Source organism: Nerophis ophidion, linkage group LG19 (assembly GCF_033978795.1).
Source record: "Nerophis ophidion isolate RoL-2023_Sa linkage group LG19, RoL_Noph_v1.0, whole genome shotgun sequence".
NCBI lineage: Eukaryota > Metazoa > Chordata > Actinopteri > Syngnathiformes > Syngnathidae > Nerophis > Nerophis ophidion.
The window spans coordinates 3,965,375-3,987,889 of NC_084629.1; the positions used below are offsets into that span (position 1 = coordinate 3,965,375).

At 42.7% G+C, this 22,515-nt stretch overlaps 1 protein-coding gene across 2 annotated transcripts in view; it reads right to left on the reverse strand.

Moving 5' to 3' along the window:
* Positions 1-5,808: 5,808 nt before the first annotated feature.
* Positions 5,809-22,515, reverse strand: part of LOC133537885 (activin receptor type-1-like) — a 106,981-nt gene continuing 90,274 nt past the window's right edge. For both annotated transcript variants that reach the window (XM_061879007.1, XM_061879006.1), the window contains exons 11-12: positions 12,022-12,152; positions 5,809-6,555 (exon numbers count right to left, since the gene is read on the reverse strand). In XM_061879007.1, coding sequence (XP_061734991.1) covers positions 6,421-6,555; positions 12,022-12,152 — 266 coding nt within the window. In that variant the 3' untranslated portion in view covers positions 5,809-6,420. The remainder of the gene's footprint in view (positions 6,556-12,021; positions 12,153-22,515) is intronic.

Consider the following 22,515-nt stretch of genomic DNA (forward strand, 5'->3'; position numbering starts at 1 on the left):
AGACTCGGATTTCAGCGGCTTAAGCAATTCAACAGATTACGCATGTATTGAAACAGATGGTCGGAGTATGGAGGCAGATAACGAAAACGAAATTGAAGAAGAAATTGAAGCTATTGAGCGAATAGCTATTGACGCTATTCAGCCATAGCGTGGGTGTACCTAATGAAGTGGCCCATAGCATGGCTGCCTTATTAGCATCGCCGGTAAAATGTGCGGACCAATCGATCAGGACTTTCGCATCTTGTGACACTGGAGCAACTTAAATCCGTCGATTGGTAAGTGTTTGTTTCGCATTAAATGTAGGTATTTAGTTTCAAATGTACATACAACTAGCGTAAATAGCATGTTAGCATCGATTAGCTGGCAGTCAAGCCGTGACCAAATATGTATGATTAGCACATAAGTGATTCCTAGAGCTCAAAAAAAGTCTGCGGGCTATAGAGCGTTTTCCGTTCGGGCTCCAGTACTCTGGAATGCCCTCCCGGTAACAGTTCGAGATGCTACCTCAGTAGAAGCATTTAAGTCTCATCTTAAAACTCATCTGTATACTCTAGCCTTTAAATAGACCTCCTTTTTAGACCAGTTGATCTGCCGCTTCTTTTCTTTCTCCTATGTCCCCCCCTCCCTTGTGGAGGGGGTCCGGTCCGATGACCATGGATGAAGTACTGACTGTCCAGAGTCGAGACCCAGGATGGACCGCTCGTCGGGACCCAGGATGGACCGCTCGCCTGTATCGGTTGGGGACATCTCTACGCTGCTGATCCGCTTGAGATGGTTTCCTGTGGACGGGACTCTCACTGCTGTCTTGGAGCCACTATGGATTGAACTTTCACAGTATCATGTTAGACCCGCTCGACATCCATTGCTTTCGGTCCCCTAGAGGGGGGGGGGGGGGGGGGGGGGGGGGTTGCCCACATCTGAGGTCCTCTCCAAGGTTTCTCATAGTCAGCATTGTCACTGGCGTCCCACTGGATGTGAATTCTCCCTGCCCACTGGGTGTGAGTTTTCCTTGCCCTTTTGTGGGTTCTTCCGAGGATGTTGTAGTCGTAATGATTTGTGCAGTCCTTTGAGACATTTGTGATTTGGGGCTATATAAATAAACATTGATTGATTGATTGAACATCAACAAAACTCACCTTTGTGATTTCGTTGACTTAAATCGTTGCAAATGCATCTGCAGGTTATCCATACATCTCTGTGCCATGTCTGTCTTAGCATCGCCGGTCAAATGTGGAGACACTTTGGTACATTCAATGGGGGTCTGGTGGCAGATTTCTTGCCAGTGGTGCAACTTGAATCCCTCCCCGTTATTGTTGTTACACCCTCCGACAACACACTGACGAGGCATGATGTCTCCAGGGTTCCAAAAAATGGAAAATAACAGAGCTGAGACCCGGTGTTTGTAATGTGAAAATGAATACGGTGGGTGTGTTACCTCGGTGACGTCACGTTCTGACGTCATCGCTAAAAGACCGATAAACAGAAAGGCGTTTAATTTGCCAGAATTCACCCATTTAGAGTTCGGAAATCGGTTAAAAAAATACATGGTCTTTTTTCTGCACCATCAAGGTATATATTGACGCTTACATAGGTCTGGTGATAATGTTCCCCTTTAACCCTTTCAGGTTTTGATCACATTTACATTCTTTTATCCAGACCTGCCGTGTTGGTACTTTGCAAAACACTCACAGCAAAACTGTGTTGACCAAATACAAATAATGTCAAGATAATATTTGAATGGGAAATAACAAACATTACATCAAACAAACCTTGAATGAAGGGATCACTGCAAACTCGTGCGTTCTTCGACTCTGCTTCCTTGGACTGGAGTGTGAGCCGCATGCTTTTCTTGCCGTTTCGTAGAATCTCGCACTCTTCCGCCTTTTTTCGATAACCTGTTGAGGAACTCTGAAGAAACGTTTATCCTTTCCGCAATTTGAACGATTCGTACAGCTGAAAACAACACAAGCATAGAGCATTTTTTTCTTCCAGAAAGGCTAAATGGCGCTTAGTAACCATTGAGAACAGAGCTAGCTTGACCACCACGCATATTTAACGGACGGAACGTGAGCCAGACGTGAAGTCAGTAAAATCCAAGCAATACACGGCTTTTGACTAAGGTGTGTTGCCTAGTCCAGTGTTTTTCACAAGTGTGCCGTGAGAGACTAATTTCACCCATTTGGGTTAAAAATATTGTTGCAAACCAGTAATTATAATCCGCAAATAATGTGCCGTTGTTGAGTGTCTGCACTGTCTGGAGATCGGCAAGGTAACCGTGTAATACTATTCCATATCAGTAGGTGGTAGCAGGTAGCTAATTGCTTTGTAGATGTCGGAAACAGTGGGAGACAGTGGTAGGCAGGGTGCAGGTAAAAAGGTATCTAATGCTTAAACCAAAAATAAACAAAAGCTGAGTGCTCCTAAGCAAAGGCATTGAAGTTTAGGGAAGGCTATGCAGAACGAAACTAAAACTGAACTGGCTACAAAGTAAAAAAAAAACAGAATGCTGGACGACAGCAAAGACTTACTGTGGAGCATCCGAATATGACATGACAACAATGCCGCCACAAAGAAGGATAAAAACAACCGGAATATTCTTGATTGCTAAAACAAAGCAGGTGTGGGGAATAGCGGTCAAGGAAGACATGAAACTGCTACAGGAAAATACCAAAAAAAAAGAGAGAAAGCCACCAAAATAGGAGCACAAGACAAGAAGTAAAACACTACCCACAGGAAAAAAAGCAAAAAAGTCAAAATGAGTCACGGCGTGGTGATACAGGTGGTGACAGTACACCTACTTTGAGACAAGAGCTATAGTGATGCATGTTTGGTTATGGTTTAAAGTCATAGCCAACAATTGCGACAATTACTTTTTATTGTTAATATCGGCTGATAAGTTTCATTTTTTTAACGATTTCTGCAGGTGGTGTGCCTCTGCATTTTTCCTTAAGTCTTTGCCATGAAGCTTAATGTTCCAGTAGTCCTACGTTGCATCCTATAAAGCAGGGGTCGGGAACCTTTTTGGCTGAGTGAGCCATGAAAGCCAAATATTTTAAAATGTATTTCCATGAGTGCCATATTATATATTTTTCTAAACTGAATACAACTAAATGCGTGCATTTTTTAAGTAAGACCAACATTTGTAGAGTATAACAAGTTTCTCATTCTTTTTAATAACATTGTTATTTTGAAGCAGAACCAATAATAAACCAAAGCTGCAAGCAGCGATGGACGGGACTGACTTTTGCTGGTGTTTCCTGCCTTTACCCATACAACATATCTTTACGAGCACATTACCTACCTTCCCTGCATCCTGGGGTCACACAGGTGCTTTTTTCTGTCACCCATACACGCTGGTGCTTCCTGCCATCACCCAGACTACATCTTTACCTGCACATGACCTACCTTCTCTGTATCCTGGAGTCAAACTGGTGCCTCCTTCTCTCACCCAGTCAACATATCTTTACCAGCACATGACCTACCATCTCTGTATCCTGGAGTCAAACTGGTGCCTCCTTCTCTCACCCAGTCAACATATCTTTACCAGCACATGACCTACCATCTCTGTATCCTGGAGTCAAACTGGTGCCTCCTTCTCTCACCCAGTCAACATATCTTTACCTGCACATTACCTACCATCTCTGTATCCTGGAGTCAAACTGGTGCCTCCTTCTTTCACCCAGTCAACATATCTTTACCAGCACACTAACTACCTTCTCTGCATTGTGTGGTCACGCTGGTGCTTCCTGCTTTTAAGTAGCCATCTTGAGACGGCAGCAGCGTAGCAGTTCTTTGAAGGCTCGTAAAATCAAAACCGGAGTAGTTATTAAAACTCTTTTCGCAACTTTTAATCAGAAGTGTTCAATCTCTCTCCTGTTCGAGTTTGAAGCTGACACAACAAACTCGCTCAGAGGAGATAGTTTGAAAAAAGGTGACGGGTTTTTACAAAACTTTTGCTTTGAAGGGGTAATTGCAAACTTCCTGTTGATTTTTGCAGAAGGATGTCAATTATTCAAATGTAGGTCTAAGTGAGACCTACATAGAGGTTTTTGTTTCATGTTTCTCCCACATTCCTACCGGAAGTACAAGCAGTTTTGTCTGTGTTTTCTTCCTAGGAGCAGTTTTGTCTGTGTTATCTAGTTTGGTGAGATTTGAAGCATTTTAAAAGGGTCAAAGTACAGCTCAAAGAGGCAAAAATGACATTTTTTTAGGAAACTGTTGTTTTGAAGGGGTTTTTGCCAACTTTCTGTTGATTTTTGCTGAAGGAAGCCAGTGTGTGAAATCCAGGTCTAAGTCGGACCTACATAAAAGTTTTGTTTCATGTCTTTACGACATTCCTAACGGAAGTTAAAAGCAGTTTTGTCTGTTTTTTCCTAGGGGGCACTAGAGCGCAATTTTGAGTTTTGGGGTTCGTTTTTTATTAAATGGCAGTTTTCGCCAGTCCTGAAGTGTGTGTAAAATTTGGTGAGTTTTGAAGCATGTTAAGGGGGTTAAATTACAGCTCGAAGAGGCGGCGCAATCATAATAATAAATAACTGTCGCCAGTTATTTATAAAAACTTATAAATAACTGTCCAAAGGGACATTCAGTCCCTAATAAAAATACTTGTTGAACAGGTGCGGTAGAAAACGGATGGATGGATTAAAATGCATGAGAATATTTTATATTTTGAACGTTATATTTAACACTCCGATTACCAGCGGAATTATTCATTACTTATCCTTCTAAGTACTGTCAGCTAAGATTTATCTGAGAGCCAATGCAGTCATCAAAAGAGCCACAGGTTTCCTTCCCCTGTTATAAAGCATTAACACTGAAAGACTTTAAGGTTTTACTACTTACGTATAAAATACTACACGGTCTAGCTCCATCCTATCTTGCCGATTGTATTGTACCATATGTCCCGGCAAGAAATCTGCGTTCAAAGGACTCCGGCTTATTAGTGATCCCCAAAGCCCCAAAAAAGTCTGCGGGCTGTAGAGCTTTTTCCGTTCGGGCTCCAGTACTCTGGAATGCCCTCCCGGTAACAGTTCGAGATGCCACCTCAGTAGAAGCATTTAAGTCTCACCTTAAAACTCATTTGTATACTCTAGCCTTTAAATAGACTCCCTTTTTAGACCAGTTGATCTGCCGTTTCTTTTCTTTTTCTTCTATGTCCCACTCTCCTTTGTGGAGGGAGTCCGGTACGATCCGGTGGCCATGTACTGCTCGCCTGTGTATCGGCTGGGGACATCTCTGCGCTGCTGATCCGCCTCCGCTTGGGATGGTTTCCTGCTGGCTCCGCTGTGAACGGGACTCTCGCTGCTGTGTTGGATCCGCTTTGGACTGGACTCTCGCGACTGTGTTGGATCCATTATGGATTGATCTTTCACAGTATCATGTTCTCATATGTTCTCATAGTCATCAGTATCATCAGTATCACAGTATCATGTTCTCATAGTCATCATTGTCACCGACGTCCCACTGGGTCATTATCGTCACCGGTGTCCCACTGGGTGTGAGTTTTCCTTGCCCTTATGTGGGCCTACCGAGGATGTCGTAGTGGTTTGTGCAGCCCTTTGAGACACTAGTGATTTAGGGCTATATAAGTAAACTTTGATTGATTGATTATTACAGACAAGTTTGATTGTAACGTGCATCTTAGTTGTAGTTTTTATGATCAAATACAGGGGTGTTAATCAGGATAGGGCATCTTTTAGAACAGAGGACACTATTTGAGGAAAGACAGAAAGTTGAGACAGTACACTGTAGTTGAAGGTACCAAAGTGGCAAAAAAAAAAAAAGACAAAAAGGCATCAAGACAAGTGATAAACTTGTTTTCTATTTAATTAATAGAAACCACTAGTCGATATAAAATGTTAACGAAATAAAAAAAAAGTTTGAAGTTTGACTTCGTGAAGTTGACAATGCACACGTTATAAAGGCTTCACAGGCAAACTTACAGTTCAAGGCGTCCACAGGGGGTGAGGGCGTCACCTGTAGCAGATATTGTCATCATGTCTTCTCTGTGTCAAGCTAGAAAGGAACACAACGTATTGAGCAGATATATCATTCAGTACGACTGCTGTATCCTTGATGACATTCAACTCTGCTCGATGAGTGCAGCTAAAAAAAAAAAAAAAAAAAGAGCAAATGTGAGATTATTACTACCTTGTTCGGAGGTTAAAAACAAAGATAAATGTCAGATAACAGCCAGCCCCTAGATTGTGATGCTAAGATTTACCGTCCTATGTTCAAGACCTGTGGCCGTTCGGTGAGCCATCTTTGGATGCCAAAATGTGTCCCTTCTTTAAAAATATTTCAAATAAATATGTCGGCCACTATAAGGGCACACAAACGGACAAGAGTTCGCTTCACCCTCTCAAAGGCATTTAGTCCGAGACGTATTCCTCTCCTCTTCCTACTTTGTGCCATGCACGCTCAAATGTCTGTTTTCATTTTGTCTACGGAGCTGTTGATCTTTGTCAGAGTCTTTTTGATGCGCAGCGCCGTGAGTCTGGCTGATGGGTTCTGGTACCAGCACTCCTTCATCAATTTTGCCATGGAGATTAAAGTCTGCAAAGAAAAAAAAACGGTCAAACTTTAAAAATCCTTATAAAAAAAACACCTTTTTAGTGCACAAAAAACGCAGGCACAAGAATCACTTTACTTACCACTGTGATTACCGGACATTACTACATTACTCTTCATTCAATGATTGTAAATAATGTAAAAAATTATGTAAAACACTTTACTTACCACTGTAATTACCGGACTACATTACTCTTCATTCAATGATTGTAAATAATGTAAAAAATTATGTAAAAGCACTTTACTTACCACTGTAATTACCGGACTACAATACTCTTCATTCAATGATTGTAAATAATGCAAAAAATTATGTAAAAGCACTTTACTTACCACTGTAATTACCGGACTACAATACTCTTCATTCAATGATTGTAAATAATGCAAAAAATAATGTAAAACACTTTACTTACCACTGTAATTACCGGACTACATTACTCTTCATTCAATGATTGTAAATAATGTAAAAAATAATGTAAAACCCTTTACTTACCACTGTAATTACCGGACTACAATACTCTTCATTCAATGATTGTAAATAATGCAAAAAATAATGTAAAAGCACTTTACTTACCAGTGTAATTACCAGACTACAATACTCTTCATTCAATGATTGTAAATAATTCAAAAAATTATGTAAAACACTTTACTTACCACTGTAATTACCAGACTACAATACTCTTCATTCAATGATTGTAAATAATGTAAAAAATAATGTAAAACACTTTACTTACCACTGTAATTACCAGACTACATTACTCTTCATTCAATGATTGTAAATAATGTAAAAAATAATGTAAAACACTTTACTTACCACTGTAATTACCGGACTACAATACTTTTCATTCAATGATTGTGAACAATGTAAAAAGAATGTAAAACACTTTACTTACCACTGTAATTACCAGACTACATTACTCTTCATTCAATGATTGTAAATAATGCAAAAAATTATGTAAAAGTACTTTACTTACCACTGTAATTACCAGACTACATTACTCTTCATTCAATGATTGTAAATAATGCAAAAAATTATGTAAAAGTACTTTACTTACCACTGTAATTACCAGACTACAATACTCTTCATTCAATGATTGTAAATAATGTAAAAAATAATGTAAAACACTTTACTTACCACTGTAATTACCGGACATTACTACATTACTCTTCATTCAATGATTGTAAATAATGTAAAAAATAATGTAAAAGCACTTTACTTACCACTGTAATTACCGGACTACAATACTTTTCATTCAATGATTGTGAACAATGTAAAAAGAATGTAAAAACAAGAGTTTTAAGAAGTCATACTGTTCCATTACCTTTGTCCATACTACTGTCGAATAACTGTAGACACCTTCATATTTGTTGCTTCATATACTGTACATACTGTTTCACTATTTGATCTTGCACTGGTACTGTATTTGACTACTGTACTTCTACTTGTACTGATACTTCTACCATAACTACTGTGACTTATTGTGCAACTTGTCTTGTAATTAATGTACATCAGAGCTATTCAATTCTTTGTATTTAGTGCATTAGATTCTGCAACTAGTAGGGGGGGGTTCCCATTTATTAGACCACAGGAGTCAAACTCATCATTTGAGGTGGCCTTGAAAGCTGAGAAAGAATGTGCGCCAATAAGAACTTCATCTTTATTGCATGTGTTGTTTCAATTTGGGCAGAAAAAAAAAATTCAATGCAATGGCTTTTTTTTTTAACTTAAACTCTTAACATTTTTTTGTTAAATACCAAAATTACAAATAATTTTTTCACTACCTAAGCTTTGCGTACCGGCCGGTACCAATATTAACCTCCTAAGGCCCGAGCTGTTTGTTTACATGCTTCTTTTATTCCTCTTTGCTATTTGGGCTTTTTGGACCCTAATTAGAATAAAAACTAAGAATCATCTTTTGATATGCTGTACTAAGTCCATAAGTACACAAAAGTGTACTTCATGTGTAGTGACATGCTCATTTTTAATTTTACACTTTTTTTTGTCCAAATTCCATTGTATGTTATACCTTTCTGACACCACCATAAAGCAGTTTAAGTGTCCACATAAGTGGCCGTAAGACCCCAATTCAGTAGTGTACACAATTTTGGAAATGAGAGCTAAAAGGTGCTGTCCACGCATGTGGTCACTAAGGCCTTTAGATCAGTGGTCCCCAACCTTTTTTTATTCGCGGACCGGTCAACGCTTAATAAATTATTAAGTAAATTTTTTATTTATTTTTTTCTTTGTCATGAAAAAGGGAGGTTTTTGTGGTTGATGCACTAATTGTAAGTGTAAATTGTGTTTTTTATGTTGATTTAATAATTAAAAATAAAAAAATACATTTTTTTTTTGTTTTTAAATAAAAACGAATAAAAAATTCATCCACTGCTTTAGATGAATCTAATACTATATCAAAAGGAATCATCCATACTTTTATTAGTGTGTGCATATTTAGAAAAAAAAATACTGAACACTAAAATATTTATTATTTACCATCTGGAATGGACTTACACTGTCTTTAAGTGAAGTGAATAATATTTATATAGCGCTTTTCTCCAAAGCGCTTTTACATAGTGAAACCCAATATCTAAGTTAAATTTAAACCAGTGTGGGTGGCACTGGGAGCAGGTGGGTAAATTGTCTTGCCCAAGGACACAACAGCAGTGACTAGGATGGAACCGGGGATCAAACCCGGAACCCTCAAGTCGCTGGCACCGCCACTCTACCAACCGAGCTATACTGCCCCTTTAAGTTGAAGTGGAGGAGCAATTAGTTTTTTTGCGACAACTAGTGGCCACAATAATTCATTAAATTAAACTCGGGATGAAATAAACTGGAATATGTGAACACATTTTTTTACTGGATACTTTCTAATATACGCCCTGGAGGCTTTGTAAGTGTAAGTAATATGCAACTATAAATATTTGATAGTTGTTTATATTGACAATTGTGGTGTTTTAGACAGCAATATTGCAACCACGAGCCTCTGCATCTTGATTATCTGTTTCCCTTGTGGATCAATAAAGTTTGTTAAGTCTAAAGTTCAAATTTGAATGACAATAAAGGAAGTCTGAGTCCAAGACAGCAATATAGTTAAATTAGGGGACCTTATTATTATGTACGCCGAGCTTGTGTGCTATGCTGTCGTGTACCTGCCCGCTCCTAGTAGACTATAGCCTACCATGTGTACTTTTTGTAAATGACTCACTAAAATACAAGATTAGACCAACCTTGTGTGATTATTGAGAGGACAATTAAATGTTAATTGGCTGTCCAGCTTTGCACAAGTAAACACGCTGCAGGACTGCTTGTAGCAGAGCTAATATCGGACATTTTACATTAGGGCTGCAAATCTTTGGGTGTTCCACGATTCAATTCAATATCAATTTTTGGGGTCGCGATTCGATTATAAATACATTTTTTCGATTCAACGTAATACTCGATTCAAAAACGATATTTTTCCGATTCAAAACGATTCTCTATATATTCAATACATAGGATTTCAGCAGGATCTACCCCAGTCTGCTGACATGCGAGCAGAGTAGTACATTTAAAAAAAAAAAGCTTTTATAATTGTAGAGGACAATTTTTTATCAACTGATTGCAATAATGTAAATTTGTTTTAACTATTAAACGAACCAAAAATATGACTTATTTTATCTTTGTGAAAACATTGGACACAGTGTGTTGTCAAGCTTAGGAGATGCCATGCAAGTGTAAGCCTCTGTGACACTATTCTTTTTTTTTAATTTTTATAAATGTCTATTGATGTGTCAATGAGGGATTTTTAATCACTGCTATGCTCAAATTATAACTAATATTGATACTGTTGTTGATAATATTCATTTTTGTTTCACTACTTTTGGTTTGTTCTGTGTCGTGTTTGTGTCTCCTCAATAATAATAATAATAATAATAATGGATTAGATTTATATGGCGCTTTTCTATTATTACATACTCAAAGCGCTCACAGAGAAGTGGGAACCTATCATTCATTCACACCTGGTGGTGGTGGTAAGCTACATCTGTAGCCACAGCTGCCCTTGGGTAGACTGACGGAAGCGAGACTACCAGTTTGCGCCTACGGCCCGTCCGACCACCACCTATCATTCATTCATCATTCATTCACCAGTGTGAGCGAGGGTGAAGTGTCCTGCCCAAGGACACAACGGCAGCGATTTGGATGTCAATAGGCGGGGAGCGAACCAGCAACCCTCAGGTTTCTGGCACGGCCGCTCTACCCACTACGCCATGCCGCCCCAATTGCTCTGTTTATTGCAGTTCTGAGTGTTGCTGGGTCAGGTTTGGTTTTGGAATTGGATTGCATTGTTATGGTATTGCTGTGTATTTTTTGTTGGATTGATTAAAAAAAATAATAATAATAATTATTATATATATTTTTTTTTAAATCGATTTAAAAAAAAATGAATCGCGATTCAAACTCGAATTGATTTTTCCCACACTCCTATTTTACATGCAAGCCGATAAAATCCCATATATTTTTATTTTTATTTATTTTTTTTCTTTGCTAGGCTTCACGGTGGCAGAGGGGTTAGTGCATCTGCCTCACAATACGAAGTTAATACGAAGTTCCTGCAGTCCTGGATTCAAATCCAGGCTCGGGATCTTTCTGTGTGGAGTTTGCATGTTCTCCCCGTGAATGCGTGGGTTCCCTCCGGGTACTCCGGCTTCCTCCCACTTCCAAAGACATGCACCTGGGGATAGGTTGATTGGCAACACTAAATTGGCCCTAGTGTGTGAATGTGAGTGTGAATGTTGTCTGTCTATCTGTGTTGGCCCTGCGATGAGGTGGCGACTTGTCCAGGGTGTACCCCGCCTTCCGCCCGATTGTAGCTGAGATAGGCGCCAGCGCCCCCCGCAACCCCGTAAGGGAGAAAGCGGTAGAAAATGGATGGATGGATGGATTTGTTTTTTGCTGCTATCGGACCGATATTGGATATCAGGACACTACTTAACCTAAATATCCCTTTGTCACCTTGACTTACAGTTGAAAAGCAACGTATCCATCAGTAAAAAAAAATCAAACGAATATGAAGGGATTATACATCCCCTAGAGGGGGGGGGGGGGGTTGCCCACATCTGAGGTCCTCTCCAAGGTTTCTCATAGTCAGCATTGTCACTGGGGTCCCACTGGGTGTGAATTCTCCCTGCCCACTGGGTGTGAGTTTTCCTTGCCCTTTTGTGGGTTCTTCCGAGGATGTTGTAGTCGTAATGATTTGTGCAGTCCTTTGAGACATTTGTGATTTGGGGCTATATAAATAAACATTGATTGATTTACAGTATATTTACTCATAAGCGGCCCTCCAAGCCATAACTGTCCAACCAGTTTGACACCCATGTTTTAAGCATTTGGTCAGAGTAGGGCTGAAGGGGGTTCTAAGAAAGAACACCAGTGAATCTAAAAGCCTTCACTGTCAATATGTGACAACTTACTGTGTCTGAGAACCATCTATTAGGTATGTTGGGTCTCTGCTGGTCCACACAGACCACCTTCTTCATATCCTCAAAACTGGGATCACTTGGGACCACGTCATGAAAGGGTGGCTTGTAGTCCTCCACGATGCCTGCAGAGAGAGAGCACATCTTTGACTTATTTGTACGCCAACAGGGGGGAAAGATGCACGCTGTGGAGTGAACCAACATGTGAGGTCATTGTGTCAGGATATAATCACGCTTAATCAAACATGTACTAACATTGGTGCCCTAGGGCAGGGGTGGGGAACCTATGGCTCTAGAGCCAGATATGGCTGCATCTGGCTCTCGGATAAATCCGAGCTGACATTGCGTAGGCTGCTGCCCCCGCGACCCGACCTCGGATAAGCGGAAAAGATGGATGGATGGAGATGGACATTGCATAACACGATAAGTAATTAATAATCCATCCATCCATCCATCCATCATCCTCCGCTTATCCGAGGTCGGGTCGCGGGGGCAACAGCCTAAGCAGGGAAGCCCAGACTTCCCTCTTTCCAGCCACTTCGTCTAGCTCTTCCCGGGGGATCCCGAGGCATTCCCAGTCTTCCCAACGTGTCCTGGGTCTTCCCCGTGGCCTCTTACCAGCTGGACGTGCCCTAAACACCTCCCAAGGGAGGCGTTCGGGTGGCATCCTGACCAGATGCCCGAACCACCTCATCTGGCTCCTCTCCATGTGGAGGAGCAGCGGCTTTACTTTGAGTTCCTCCCGGATGGCAGAGCTTCTCACCCTATCTCTAAGGGAGAGACCCACCACCCGGCGGAGGAAACTCATTTCGGCCGCTTGTACCCGTGATCTTATCCTTTCGGTCATGACCCAAAGCTCAAGACCATAGGTGAGGATGGGAACGTAGATCGACCGGTAAATTGAGAGCTTTGCCTTCCGGCTCAGCTCCTTCTTCACCACAACGGATCGATACAACGTCCGCATTACTGAAGACGCCGCATCGATCCGCCTGTCGATCTCACGATCCACTCTTCCCCCACTCGTGAACAAGACTCCTAGGTACTTGAACTCCTCCACTTGGAGCAGGGTCTCCTCCCCAACCCGGAGATGGCACTCCACCCTTTTCCGGGCGAGAACCATGGACTCGGACATGGAGGTGCTGATTCTCATTCCGGTCGCTTCACACTCGGCTGCGAACCGATCCAGTGAGAGCTGAAGATCCCGGTCAGATGAAGCCATCAGGACCACATCATCTGCAAAAAGCAGAGACCCAATCCTGCGGCCACCAAAACCGGATCCCCTCAACGCCTTGACTGCGCCTAGAAATTCTGTCCATAAAAGTTATGAATAATTCCACTTGTAATCAGAGTGTTAAAAATAACGTTCAAAATATAAAAAAATCCCATGCATTTTGAATTCATCCATCCGTTTTCTACCGCACCTGTTCAAGAAGTTGCGTTAATGGTAAGAAGTTATGTATTTATTATTGGTTAGTGTGGGGCTTGCACCGACATGAGAGCCTGTTTCAGGGTTACAATATTGTTTTATTTTTCAATAAATCTCTCAGTTGCTTCCTAGCAATCGTATTTTCCTCTTTTGTTCTCGCTCGCACTCTGGCTCCAGCCCCAACCCTGTCTCTCCTCCTGGCTGCTGCTTATAACAGAGCGACAGGTGATTAGATATCAAGGCCCAGTTGGGCCATCTACGCATCTGTCGCTGATTTCCAGGCCGATCCTGGCAACACCCCGCTTCGCTGCAGGCCCGCGGGCCACGCGCCCTCCACAGTTAGCTTCAGAATACCAATGTTATTACAAAGAATAAGAGACCTATTAGACTCTAAAAATGTTGGTGTTACTTAAAAATGCACACATTTAGTTGTTCAGTGTTGAACATTTTTTTATGTGGCTCTTACATTTTAGAATATTTGGATTCTTGGCTCTCTCAGCCAAAAAGGTTCCCGACCTCTGCCCTAGGGAAAACTGGGTAACACATGGCACACTGACAAAGCTTAACCTACTGTTACTATAACAATCTACAAGGTTGATACAGTTCCCTTCTCCTTCTTCCCCCCCATTTATGTGCTTTTTTTTGTATTTCAAGTTATCATTACATATCATTTTAGACCAGTTGATCTGCCGCTTCTTTTCTTTCTCCTATGTCCCCCCCTCCCTTGTGGAGGGGGTCCGGTCCGATGACCATGGATGAAGTACTGACTGTCCAGAGTCGAGACCCAGGATGGACCGCTCGTCGGGACCCAGGATGGACCGCTCGCCTGTATCGGTTGAGGACATCTCTACGCTGCTGATCCGCTTGAGATGGTTTCCTGTGGACGGGACTCTCACTGCTGTCTTGGAGCCACTATGGATTGAACTTTCACAGTATCATGTTAGACCCGCTCGACATCCATTGCTTTCGGTCCCCTAGAGGGGGGGGGGGGGGGGTTGCCCACATCTGAGGTCCTCTCCAAGGTTTCTCATAGTCAGCATTGTCACTGGCGTCCCACTGGATGTGAATTCTCCCTGCCCACTGGGTGTGAGTTTTCCTTGCCCTTTTGTGGGTTCTTCCGAGGATGTTGTAGTCGTAATGATTTGTGCAGTCCTTTGAGACATTTGTGATTTGGGGCTATATAAATAAACATTGATTGATGATTGATTGATATGTATTGTTTAATTAAATGGTTGATTTATAAAGGCTAGTATGGTAAAGTTTTGTACCTGAAACGTTTTGGCAACCTTGCTTCTGCAGCATTCATGAGAGGTGTCACGTGATGTTAGCGTGACGTCGTCTGTGACGTGTTATATGGATTTTTTCCGTCCCAACTGAGGTGGTGGGATAGCGGTGTCCCCTGGCTTGCCGCGGGGGTAGGGCGGGGCGCCCCCTGTCGTCTGGAGGTCCACCAAACAGCAGGACTGTGTCCCAGGTGTGGGACAGTTGATAGGCTCCTTGGTGCCTGTTGACAGTCTTTTGACAGACCCCACACCAGGATGGTGTGGAAAAAATCCATATAACACATCACAGACGACTCCACGCTAACATCACGTTACACCTCTGATGAAGGCTGGAGAAGCAAGGTAGCCCAAACTTGTCAGGTACTAAACTTTACCTTACTAGCCTATATACAGTAAATCAGGGGCGCTCACACTTTTTCTGCAGGCGAGCTACTTTTCAATTGACCAAGTCGAGGAGATCTACCTCATTCCTATTTATAATTTATATTTATTTATTTATGAAAGAGACATTTTTGTTAACAAGTTAATGGTGTTTAATGATAATACAAGCATTTTTAACACACATAGATTCCTTTCTTTCATGAAGACAAGAATATAAGTTGGTGTATTACCTGATTCTGATGACTTGCATTGATTGGAATTAGACAGTGGTGCTGATAACGTCCGCATTTTCAAATGGAGGAAAAAAAAAAGTCCTCCTTTCTGTCCAATACCACATGAAAGTGGTTGGATTTGGCATCTCATTTGTCCAACTTGCATACTCCTTTTTAAACACTTTGTTATGAGAGTAGCATATGTGTGTGGCCCTTTAATGTCTGGCAGCAGGTGAGTGACGTCAGTGAGTGTGCGGGTGGGCAAGCAAGTGAGAAAGCGCTCGCTGAGGGCGGGGGAGAAATACATTGGCATCAAACTCCGTAGCTTGCTAGCTTGTGCACGCTAGCTTTCTGAGACTCTTATTTTGTTAGCACAGGCAGGATGAAACAGGTCTTTTATGGTGAAGACAGGAAGTGTGCAGTCGGTCTTTAGAGTTTTGACAGTAGGTACGGAGTCTCTAGAAATAAAATGTGTTTCTCTGCGTCCGCCCTGTTAGTGATTTTTTTCTTAAATATGAGGGCTTCACGGTGGCAGAGGGGTTAGTGCGTCTGCCTCACAATACGAAGTTCCTGCAGTCCTGGGTTCGGATCCAGGCTCGGGATCTTTCTGTGTGGAGTTTGCATGTTGGGTTCCCTCCGGGTACTCCGGCTTCCTCCCACTTCCAAAGACATGCACCTGGGGATAGGTTGATTGGCAACACTAAATGGGCCCTAGTGTGTGAATGTTGTCTGTCTATCTGTGTTGGCCCTGCGATGAAGTGGCGACTTGTCCAGGGTGTACCCCGCCTTCCGCCCGATTGTAGCTGAGATAGGCGCCAGCGCCCCCCGCGACCCCTAAAGGGAATAAGCGGTAGAAAATGGATGGATGGATGAGCTCGCAGCAGCCAGCGTCATCTCACAAGATCCTCGGGTGCCGAGAATGTCAAACAACTGACGAAAGTGAAGTCTTGGTATGATTGATGATTGCTCATTTTTATGTATATTTTTTAATGCCTGGCTTGAGATCGACTGACACACCCTCCGAGATCGACCAGTCGATCGCGATCGACGTAATGCCCACCCCTGCAGTAAATCAACCATTTAATTATACAATTCAGTAGGCCTAAGGACTCCGGCTTATTAGTGATTCCCAAAGCCCAAAAAAAGTCTGCGGGCTATAGAGCATTTTCCGTTCGGGCTCCAGTACTCTGGAATGCCCTCCCGGTAACAGTTTGCGATGCCACCTCAGTAGAAGCATTTAAGTCTCACCTTAAAACTCATTTGTATACTCTAGCCTTTAAATAGACCTCCTTTTTAGACCAGTTGATCTGCCGTTTCTTTTCTTTTTCTTCTATGTCCCACTCTCCCGTGTGGAGGGGGTCCGGTCCGATCCGGTGGCCATGTACTGCTCGCCTGTGTATCGGCTGGGGACATCTCTGCGCTGCTGGTCCGCCTACGCTTGGGATGGTTTCCTGCTGGCTCCGCTGTGAACGGGACTCTCGCTGCTGTGTCTTGGATCCTCTTTGGACTGGACTCTCGCGACTGTGTTGTATCCATTGTGGATTGAACTTTCACAGTATCATGTTAGATCCGCTCGACATCCATTGCTTTCCTCCTCTCCAAGGTTCTCATAGTCATCATTGTCACCGACGTCCCACTGGGTGTGAGTTTTCCTTGCCCTTATGTGGGCCTACCGAGGATGTCGTGGTGGTTTGTGCAGCCCTTTGAGACACTAGTGATTTAGGGCTATATAAGTAAACATTGATTGATTGATTGATTGATAATTAACCTGTTCAACATTATATGTATTGTTGCATTTGAAACAATTGTATTGTTGATAATAGAAGTACCGTATTTCACGCACCTAAAAACCTCCAATTTTCTCAAAGGCTGACAGTGCACCTTATAATCTAGTGCACCTTATATGTGGACCAATATTGAGCCACAACAGTTCTCGCAACTACAGTAAGCAGCCGACGACTTCATTTTCCCCCGTAGAAGAAGAAGAAGCGCGCAGTGCATGCTGGGATATATGACTGTGCGAGGCGTGCCGTTTCATTTCCATTTGTGTGTTTATGTAAAGACCCCAAAGGGGCTCCTATTTAGACACACGCTTACGACGCAGAGTTTAAACTCAAGGCGATCAGTCACGCAGTAGAACACGGGAATAGAGCGGCAATGAGAGAATTCAACATCCATCCATCCATCATCTTCCGCTTATCCGAGGTCGGGTCGCGGGGGCAACAGCCTAAGCAGGGAAACCCAGACTTCCCTCTCCCCAGCCACTTCGTCTAGCTCTTCCCGGGGGATCCCGAGGCGTTCCCAGGCCAGCCAGGAGACATAGTCTTCCCAACGTGTCCTGGGTCTACCGGTTGGACGTGCCCTAAACACCTCCCTAGGGAGGCGTTCGGGTGGCATCCTGACCAGATGCCCGAACCACATCATCTGGCTCCTCTCCATGTGGAGGAGCAGCGGCTTTACTTTGAGTTCCTCCTGGATGACAGAGCTTCTCACCCTATCTCTAAGGGAGAGACCTGTTAACTCATTTGGGCCGCTTGTACCCGTGATCTTATCCTTTCGGTCATGACCCAAAGCTCATGACCATAGGTGAGGATGGGAACGTAGATCGACCGGTAAATTGAGAGCTTTGCCTTCCGGCTCAGCTCCTTCTTCACCACAACGGATCGGTACAACGTCCGCATTACTGAAGACGCCGCACCGATCCGCCTGTCGATCTCCCGATCCACTCTTCCCTCACTCGTGAACAAGACTCCTAGGTACTTGAACTCCTCCACTTGGGGCAGGGTCTCCTCCCCAACCCGGAGATGGCACTCCACCCTTTTCCGGGCGAGAACCATGGACTCGGACTTGGAGGTGCTGATTCTCATTCCGGTCGCTTCACACTCGGCTGCGAACCGATCCAGCGAGAGCTGAAGATCCATAACGAATCAATGGTGCCGAAGTGGAGGAAGCAACGAGATGATCTGCGCCAAGTAAAGAAAACTAAACAGAGTTTCCGAGGGAACAAAGCGAAATGGCTACAGTTGGAGGACAAACTCGAACAGTGGGTTGTTGAACAGAGAGCAGCTAGTAGAAGTGTCAGTACAATCACAATTCGAATAAACACAACAGCGCTAGCAAGCGAACTTAACATTAATGAATTTAAAGGCGGTGCTTCTTGGTGATTTCGGTTTATCAGCATATTATCTCTACCATGAATTGATTAACCTGGACCCCGACTTAAACAAGTTGAAAAACTTATTTGGGTGTTACCATTTAGTGGTGAATTGTACGTAATATGTACTGAACTGTGCAATCTACTAATAAAAGTATCAGTCAATCAAAATCAATCAAAGCACACGGACTTCTGATTCACAGCAACTGCCAAAAGACTACCAAGAAAAGTTGGCCACTTTCCGCGCATATTGCAAAAGATTACTGAAAAAAAGATCCGGCCAGAGCACATCATCAACATGGACGAGGTTCCACTCACCTTTGATATTCATGTGAAACGCACTGTGGATAAAACGGGAGCATGCACGGTAAATGTTCGCACACACACTGTAGCGTCTATTCTATGCGCCTTATAATGCGGTGCGCCTCATATATGAACAAAGTTTTAAAATAAGCAATTCAATGAAGGTGCGCCTTATAGTCCGATGCGCCTTATAGTGCGGAAAATATGGTAATTATTGTTATTATTCATAATCAATAGCGTTATTTCTATTGGTATTTGTATTGCTCCATTTGTAGTGCAATAAGGTTCATTGTCATTTCTACGTTAATAATATATTCTTCAATAACTGCTTCTTTGCTATTACTTTTACTATCATTTTTTTGCACATTTCGAATTTGCTGATGTTTGTCTTATCCCCGCAATTTCCCCCTCTGTCTTCCTTTTTTTCCCCTCTTTCTATCCCCTCCTGCTCCGGTCCGGCTGCGCCAAACACAAATATAAATCCATTTAATAAAGTCAGGCAACAATAGAAGTACCCCACACTTCTATTTTGTAAAGTAAATGTGTACGGCAAAAATGGGCATCTACAGCAACTATATGATTTGCCTGAGCAGCTGGAGGAGGAGCTCAAGGTAAGCCTGATGCTCCTCCACAAAGGAGCCAGATGAGGTGTTTCGGGCATCTGGTCAAGATGTCCCCCGGACGCCTCCCTGGGGAGGTGTTTAGGGCACGTCCGACACGGGGAGGATCCAAAACACGTTAGGGAGACTTAGTCTCCCCCTGGGAGGAGGTGGATGAAGTGACTTGGGAGAGAGAAGTCTGGGCTTCCCTGCTTAGGCTGCTTCCCCCGCGACCCGAACTCGAATAAGCAGAAGGAGATGGATGGATGGATGGACAGAAATTTTAAATTTGCAAAGTTTTAGATCGGGCCAAATATGCCACCATGTGCGAACCAGGTCTGTCTGTTCATTAAAGGGGAACATGATCACAATTTCAAAAGGGTTAAAAACAATAAAAATCAGTTCCCAGTGGCTTGTTTTATTTTTCGAAGTTTTTTTCAAAATTTTACACCTCCCGGAATATCCCTAAAAAAAGCTTTAAAGTTCTTGATTTTTGCTATTTGCGATGAGACTGTCCATTTCCCTGTGACGTCATACAGGGCTGCCAATACAAACATGGCGGTTACCACAGCAAGATATAGCGACATTAGCTCGGATTCAGACTGATTTCAGCGGCTTGAGCGATTCAACAGATTACGCATGTATTGAAACAGATATTCAGAGTATGGAGGCAGATAGCGAAAACGAAATTGAAGAAGAAATTGAAACTATTGAGCGAATATCTATTGACGTTATTCGGCCATAGCATGGGTGTACCTAATGAAGTGGCCCATAGCATGGCTACCTTATTAGCATCGCCGGTAAAATGTGCGGACCAAACGATCAGGACTTTCGCATCTTGTGACACTGGAGCGACTTAAATCCGTCGATTGGAAAGTGTTTTTTTCGCATTAAATGTGGGTATCTAGTTTCAAATGTACATACAGCTAGCGTAAATAGCATGTTAGCATCAATTAGCGTAGCATGTTAGCATCGATTTGCTGGCAGTCTTGCTGCGACCAAATATGTCGGATTAGCACATAAGTCAACAACATCAACAAAACTCACCTTTGTGATTTCGTTGACTTAATGGTTGCAAATGCATCTGCAGGTTATCCATACATCTCTGTGCCATGTCTGTCTTAGCATCGCCGGTCAAATGTGAAGACACTTTGGTACATTCAATGGGGGTCTGGCGGCAGATTTCTTGCCAGTGGTGCAACTTGAATCCCTCCCTGTTAGTGTTGTTACACCCTCCGACAACACACCGACGAGGCATGATGTCTCCAAGGTTCCAAAAAATAGTCAAAAAAACGGAAAATAACAGAGCTGGGACCCGGTGTTTGTAATGTGAAAATGAAAATGGCGGCTGTGTTACCTCGGTGACGTCACGTTCTGACGTCATCGCTAAAAGACCGATAAACAGAAAGGCGTTTAATTTGCCAAAATTCACCCATTTAGAGTTCGGAAATCGGTTAAAAAAATACATGGTCTTTTTTCTGCAACATCAAGGTGTATATTGACGCTTACATAGGTCTGGTGATAATGTTCCCCTTTAATTCATTCATTTTGTGTCCTGCCTGCAGCCATTTCGTGCCACAGGGCGCATAATTTTGCAAAGGTGGATCCCTCCACGTCACTTGCTGCGCAGTACACTACTAGTCAATTCTCAGCGCTTCGGCGTGTGTGCCTTTTCTGTGTTTTTTGCCTTTTGACAAGGTTTGTCCATTTTGTTAACTCAATGAGCCCTAAAGAGACAAAAGACCAGCTTGGAAAGAAAAAGGGAATCACTGTGGAGTTAAGAAATAATAAACGATTTGGGAAGAGTACATTAAAAGGCACTCACAGTCTTCCATATTTATGGAAGACTCGACGAAGCAGGCTTCGTGCCACAGCAAATTTTAATTGTGGTGAGATCAGAAATGACTAGAAAAGCTTGCCAAAGCAGACTTATTTTACAGCTGAGAAGACTACCTCTCGTTCAGCAACGCCTCTTCCAAGAGCACACACCGTTCTTCACCTTCGTCTGTTTCTTTCTTTTCAGCTCCTCCCTTGTCAATGTTAATGTAAGTGGATTTTACTTCTTTAAAGGGGAACATTATCACCAGACCTATGTAAGCGTCAATACATACCTTGATGGTGCAGAAAAAATACCATCTATTTTTTTAACCGATTTCCGAACTCTAAATGGTTGAATTTTGGCGAATTAAACGCCTTTCTGTTTATCGCGCTGGAAGCGATGACGTCAGAATGTGACGTCGCCGAGGTAACACACCCGCCATTTTCATTTTCAACACATCACAAACACCGGGTCTCGGCTCTGTTATTTTCCGTTTTTTTGACTATTTTTTGGAACCTTGGAGACATCATGCCTGGTCGGTGTGTTGTCGGAGGTTGTAACAACACTAACAGGGAGGGATTCAAGTTGCACCACTGGCCCGAAGATGCCAAAGTGTCTGCCGCCAGACCCCCATTGAATGTGCCAGAGTGTCTCCACATTTGACCGTCGATGCTTAGGCAGACATGGCACAGAGATGTATGGATAACCTGCAGATGCATTTGCAACGATAGTCAACGAAGTCACAAAGGTGAGTTTTGTTGATGTTGACTGCCAGCTAATCGATGCTAACATGCTATGCTAATCGATGCTAACATGCTATTTACCGGCGGTGCTAAAGCAGACATGGCACAGAGATGTATGGATAACCTGCAGATGCATTTGCAACTATATTACGTTTCCTTCCACCCACATTTAATGCGAAACAAACACTTACCAATCGACGGATTTAAGTTGCTCCAGTGTCAAAAGATGCGAAAGTCCTGATCGTTTGGTCCGCACATTTTACCGGCGATGCTAACGCAGCTATTTCGGCCATGCTGAGGCTATGAATAGCGTCAATAGCTATTCGCTCAATACCTTCAGTTTCTTCTTTAATATTTTCATACTCCAACCATCTGGTTCAATACATGCGTAATCTGTTGAATCGCTTAAATCGCTGAAATCCGAGTTTGAATCCGAGCTAATGTCACTATATCTTGCTGTGCTATTCCCATTGTTTGTTTACATTGGCAGCACTGTGTGACGTCACAGGGAAATGGCCAGTGTCTTCGCAGGGAGCCGAAAATAAGGCACTTTAAAGCTTTATTTAGG